Source organism: Humulus lupulus, chromosome 3 (genome assembly GCF_963169125.1).
Source record: "Humulus lupulus chromosome 3, drHumLupu1.1, whole genome shotgun sequence".
Lineage (NCBI taxonomy): Eukaryota > Viridiplantae > Streptophyta > Magnoliopsida > Rosales > Cannabaceae > Humulus > Humulus lupulus.
In genome coordinates, this window is record NC_084795.1 from 21613579 (window position 1) to 21619724 (window position 6146).

The following is a 6146-nucleotide window of genomic DNA, read 5'->3' on the forward strand; positions in this document are numbered from 1 at the left end:
TCCACACATCACAACTCCACCAAACTAACACTAACTTATGGGGAAATGGTTTAGAGTTGGTTCAAATTGGATGCAGGTAGGAGAAAAGACATTTTGGGTCCTAATCTTATATATCTCAATACACAAGGAAAAACATTATGAAAAAAGGGAAACGTGGAGTTAGGTAAGGGGTGGAATTGTTCCTCAGCACAAAACAAGGTTAATGCGTTTGGTTGGCCTATCTTTAATTTCAACGCGTCCAGGCATTATCTATCAATTTCCAAGTGGGAAAGTATGTTTTTTCTTCTTGCTCTTGATCATTTCTTCTAGACCTTATTGTTCTCATATCTTTTTCATAACACACTATGTAATAATAAGTAGAACCTCATACACAAATATAACACTGACTCTTTTAGTCTATATATATATTCACATTCTTCGCCTGGTTTTAGCACCTTAAAGCTAGCTTAAATAGTTTTCAAAAACGAAAAAAAATGAATGTTGAAGTAACCTCTAAAGATATCGTCAAACCTTATTCTCCAACCCCTGAGCACCTGCGCCGCTACCAACTCTCTTTCCTTGACCAAATATCACCCCAAGTCTATAGTCCTTTCATCTACTACTACTCACCAAACGACATCAATAATGGGTCCAACGACAACAACAACATCTTCGCTGACTTATCCGACAAGCTCAAAAAATCTTTGTCCAAAACCTTAACCCTTTACTACCCACTTGCCGGAAGATTCACCAAGGACTTTTGTGTTGACTGCCATGACGACGGAGCACCCTTCTTTGAGGCTCGAGTACTGAAGAGGCAACTCTCTGACATTCTTAAGAACCCTGTGCTTGTTGAACTCAATGATCTCCTTCCATTTCCGCTTGACGAATACGCACAGTTACCCTTCGGCGTCCAGCTCAACATTTTTCCTTGTGGCGGAATCGCCATTGGTGTCTGCATTTCGCATCGAATTGCAGACGCTTTATCTTCCCTAGAGTTTACAAAAAGCTGGATGACCATTTCTCGCGGTGAAGAGAATAAGGTAGTAAGACCAACGTTTTTCTCTGCATCGCTTTTCCCACCGAAGAATATTGGTCATTTTGATCCAACAATGGTTCCCCCAAAGAAGAACACAAACGTAGCGAAGTTTTTTGTGTTCGATTCTCGCAAAGTTGAGGCTCTCAGAGCCATGTACGAGGAAAAAACAAGAGGAGAAAACCATGCAAAACCAAAGTGGCCGCGGCGGCTTTCTCGTGTTGAGGCATTATCTGCTTTCTTATATAGTCGTTATGTGGTGGCGACTGGCTTAGATGTTAAAAGTAAATTATTTACTATCTTTCATCCTGTGAATATTCGTCCCAAATTTGATAAGCCATTGCCGGAAAACTCTTTTGGGAACTACTATCATAATAGCTTGACATTCCCTTCATCCATTATAAGTAGTAGTAACACTGCTACTGAGGAAGATAATGAAAACTATTACGAGCTGGCTAGGGTGATAGGAGAAGAGATAAGAAAGATCGACAATAAGTTTGTGAATGATTTTCAAGAAGTTGAGAAATCAGATGAGTACTTGGAATCGCTCAAGATAGGTACTGAGAGATTCGTTAGAGGAGAAGCAGCTGGGCTTGTCTTCAGTAGTTTGTGTAGGTTTCCCCTTTATGATGCTGACTTTGGATATGGAAAGCCAATTTGGGTGAGTTCTGCTGACAGGTGTTTCGGTAACATATTTGGCTTTCTAGACAATAAAAAAGGTGAAATAGAGGCTTATGCTTGCTTCAGTCCAGAAGAAATGGCCAAGTTAGAAGTTGATAAAGAGTTCCTCTCTCTTTTGTCTCGTGAGATTGAGTGAGAATATCATCACATCGTCATGTGTTTAATCAACCATGTATGAGATTATTTGTTTGAACTCTTTTGTGTGGTTTGTTTATATTTTTATGTACCATAAAATAAGTTGGTTTCCATTATCCAATTGTAAAATTTGGTTTCTAATAAAATATATTATTGATAAGTATTCACTAATTACTTATTAATGTACACAATTATTTTAGTTAAATATTACCTAGTTATACAGCTGTCCTACTCTCGTTGTACTGCCTATTGAGTAAACTCTCCCCTGTAACTGTACATAGTTTTGAGCAATATATTCAATACAACCATTTTCTCTCAATTTATCTTATATTTCATGGTATGAGAGCTATGTGACACGCTCCAAACCCTCTGTGGTTAGGGAGTGCGGCACTTCACCAGTCCGTCGGCAAAGTCAGTCTTTGAGAGTGGTTAATAACAACCACTTAGAAAGAGTGTAGCAACTAATGAAAAGAACAAGGCAACAAGGTACAAAGAATCCATGCTTTGTATTGATAAAAATGAGGTTTACAAGTATAGAGAAATGTAAATGGCAGCCCCTAAACAAGTGAGGGCTTCAACCTTTATATAGGAAACTAGAGAGCACCCTAGGCTGACAAGTGGCAAGCCTCCCACCATTCATTCCCTTTTAAATATCTACAAAAAGCATATGGACAAGTCCCATCACTTAAATGGCCGGCCTATTAGGAAGTAAACCCTTTATGCTAAGTTACTTAAGGAGGAGGAATATAACTAAGCTAAGTTACCAAAAACCGCCCATGGACATTCGGATCACCCATGGGCCGCGCATTCCATCCGTCGGCCACTCACGCAGCGCCAGCGCGCTTAGGCCGCCAGGCGCGGACATGTCGAAGGCAGGCCGAGGCTGCGCGCCTGTACGCCCCATGCGCGTCCCATGCGCGGTTCGTGCGTCCCATGCGCGGGACGTAGCACCCTCCCCCACTTAAGTCCGTGACGTCCCCGTCGCATCACCATCCTTGTAACGTAGGATGTGATCTCGAAATTGCCAAAGTAGAGACTCTGGTTCCCAACTTGCCTCTTCGTCTGGCAAGTTCTTCCACTTAATCAAGTACTCAGTGTATCTGGGGATCCTCTTTTTCCGAACTTCTCTATCGGCCAGCACACACTCTACTTCCTTATCATAAGAAGTAGTCATTGCCGTAGGGGCTCTTTTGGACACTCCCCGTTCAGGGTCTTCTTCGTCACCATGATAAGGCTTTAGCATACTCACGTGGAATACTGGATGAATCTTCAACTGTGGAGGTAGCTGAAGCTTGTAAACAACTTGGCCTATCCTTTAGAGAACCGGGAATGGGCCTTCATATTTCCGTACCAAAGCTTTGTGGAATTTACGCAAGGCTTTGAACTGTTGTGGCAACATCTTCACCAAGACCAAATCACCCTCTTAGAACTTGACTTGCCTTCTCTTCTTATCCGCCCACTTCTTCATCCGCTTTTGGGCTCTCATTAGGTGAGCCCTAGCCAACTCGGCTTGTTCACTCTAGTTCTTCGCAAACCTAAACGCCGCGGGACTTTGCCCATCATATCTTGTGACCAAGGCGCGAGGCGTTTGAGGTTGCATCCCCATGACCAACTCAAAGGGGCTTTTGTTGGTGGACTCACTTCGTTGTAGGTTGTATGAAAACTGGGCAACATCAAGTAGACTTGCCCAATTTTTCTGATTGGCACTAACATAGTGTCTCAGATATAACTCAACCAAAGAATTCACCCTCTCAGTCTGTTCGTCGGTTTGAGGATGAAACGAAGTAGAGAAGTTTAAGTCAGTACCAAGGAGCTTAAACAACTCTGTCCAAAAGCGCCCAGTGAAACGAGGATCTCTATCACTTATGATACTTGAGGGTATCCCCCAAAACTTCACAATGTTCTTTAGAAATAGCCTTGCTGTTACTTCTGCCGTACAATTGGTCAGGGCCGGGACAAAGGTTGAGTACTTGCTGAATCGATCACCATTATGCTCACACAACCATCTGACTTTGGAAAGCCAGTAATGAAATCCATGGATAAACTTTCCCATGGTTTCTCAGGAATGGGCAAAGGGACCAGCAACCCGCCTAGCGCGCGCTGTTCTGGCTTGTCTTGTTGGCAGATAAGACAAGTGCGAACATAGGCTTCAACATCGTCCCGAAGTTGAGGCCAGTAGTAAATCGCCTTAATGAGCGCTAGAGTGCGCTTCATTCCTGGATGCCCAGCCCATAAGGAATCATGGCATTCCTTGATGAGCTTCCTTCGAAGACTAGCAAACTTGGGGACATATATTCAGTTACTCTTAGCATAGAGTAACCCATCATTCAACCAGAATTTCCAAGTCTTCCCTTCCTTTACCATAATAATCAAGCTTTTGGCCAAAGGATCATGTGCCAAGCCTTCTTTTATCCTAGCCACAAGAGTACTCAGCGGTCGACTGAGTGCAGCAAGAGATGCTTTCCTGCTCAGTGCATCTGCGACAACGTTTACTTTCCCCAGTTTGTACTCTAATGAGTAATGAAACTCAGCAAGGAAGTCTTGCCACCGAGATTTCTTTGGGCTCAACTTCTTCTGAGTTTGAAAGTAACTTGTGGCTATGTTGTCCGTCATGACAACAAAGAAGGATCCGAGGAGATAATGGTGCCACACTCTCAAACAATGAATCACAGCCGTCATCTCCTTTTCCTAGACCGTGTACCGCTGCTCAGTCTCATTGAGCTTGCGGCTTTCAAAGGCAACTGGTCTGTCGTTTTGCATTAAGACTCCTCCTATAGCAAATTCGGATGCATCTGTGTGCACCTCAAAGGGCTTTGTGCAGTCAGGCAGGACCAGCAAAGGTTCAACAGCCATCGCTTCCTTCAAATCATCGAACGCGCTTTGGCTAGCAGCGTCCCATATCCAAGGTTTGTTTTTCTTGAGCATATCAGTCAAGCTAGCTGCTCGGGCAGAGTAGCTTTTAATGAATCGTCGATAGTAGTTCACCAAACCAAGGAAGGACCTTAGTTCGGGGACTTTCTTTGGGGGTTCCCAATCTTGGATAGCCAACACTTTGGTCCCATCCATCATCAGAATTTTGTCTCTGATTTTGTGACCCAAGAACATTACTTCATTGCTTGCAAAGGTGCACTTTTCTCTTTTGACAAAGAGGTTATTTTCTCTCAACAAGGCAAAAGCTAACTTCAAGTGGTCAATGTGCTCTTCCAGATTGTTGCTATATATGACTATACCATCAAAATACACAACAATGAATTTATCAAGGTAATCTTGGAATACCTTATTCATCAATGCGCAGAACGTCACTGGGGCGTTGGTAAGACCGAAGGGCATCACCAAGTATTCGTATGAGCCATATCGAGTCACGCAAGTGGTCTTCGGCTCGTCGCCTTCTTTAATCCTCACTTGATAGTAGCTGGAGCGAAGATCAAGTTTTGTAAAGTACCGAGCAATCCCCAACTGGTCGAACAAGTCCGCAATCAGCGGAATCGGGTATTTATTCTTGATGGTAATCTTGTTAAGTGCCCGATAGTCGATGCACATGCGAAGGCTCCCATCCTTCTTCTTTTGGAACAGCACAGGCACCCCAAAGGGTGCCTTAGAGGGTCTGATTAAGCCAACATCGAGCAACTCCTTCAACTGGCTACACAATTCGGCTAACTCCGGCGGAGCCATCCGATAAGGACACATCGCGGGTGGCTTGGTGCCAGCTTCTAGCTCGATCTTGTGGTCCACACCACGCCAAGGGGGCAGCTGACTAGGCAAGGCCTCCGGCATCCCATCCTCAAACTCATTTAGTACTCTTTGTATTTCATCGAGTTTCACCGTCGGGGCTGATAATACCTCATCATCAAACTCCTTCAGTATAGCAAGGTAACTCATACCCTCTTGGTGCATTCCTCGCTTCAATTAAAGGGCGGACAACGCTCGCTCTTCAATTTCCGTGGCTGTTTGGGTAGATACAACACACGAACCTGCACCATCAGAGATGCATACTTGATTGGCGTAGGGAATGAGGATGGCCTTCATCTGATCGAAGAATTCCATCCCTAAGACAACGTTGTAGTCGTCCATGTTCACCACTGTCCAATTAGTCCGACCAGTCCATTCACCAAGACTGGTCTCAACACCGTTGGCAACGCCAGTTATTGGGATCGGCCATGAATTTACCGTCTTCAGAGCACCACCTTCATGAGTAGGCTTTACCCCAACGCTCTTCACTCCATGGGTTGATAAGAAATTATGAGACACCCCTGTGTCCACCAATTTCGTCATCTTCATTCCGTTGAGGATGAGGTCCATGAACATCTAGCCATCT

The 6146-nt window shown here is 44.0% G+C and overlaps 2 protein-coding genes across 2 annotated transcripts; one reads left to right on the forward strand and one right to left on the reverse strand.

Annotated features, from left to right (window-relative positions):
• The first annotated feature begins 473 nt into the window (after positions 1–473).
• Positions 474–1832, forward strand: LOC133823768 (stemmadenine O-acetyltransferase-like). The gene has a single exon (XM_062256618.1). It carries the CDS (start codon positions 474–476, stop codon positions 1830–1832), a length of 1359 nt encoding a protein of 452 aa, XP_062112602.1.
• A 960-nt stretch (positions 1833–2792) lies between these two features.
• On the reverse strand, positions 2793–3884 carry LOC133823769 (uncharacterized). Its single transcript, XM_062256619.1, has 2 exons — positions 3367–3884; positions 2793–3144 (listed from the first exon to the last, which is right to left on the reverse strand). The coding sequence occupies exons 1-2, from the start codon at positions 3882–3884 to the stop codon at positions 2793–2795; spliced, it is 870 nt and encodes a 289-aa protein (XP_062112603.1).
• Positions 3885–6146: the final 2262 nt, after the last annotated feature.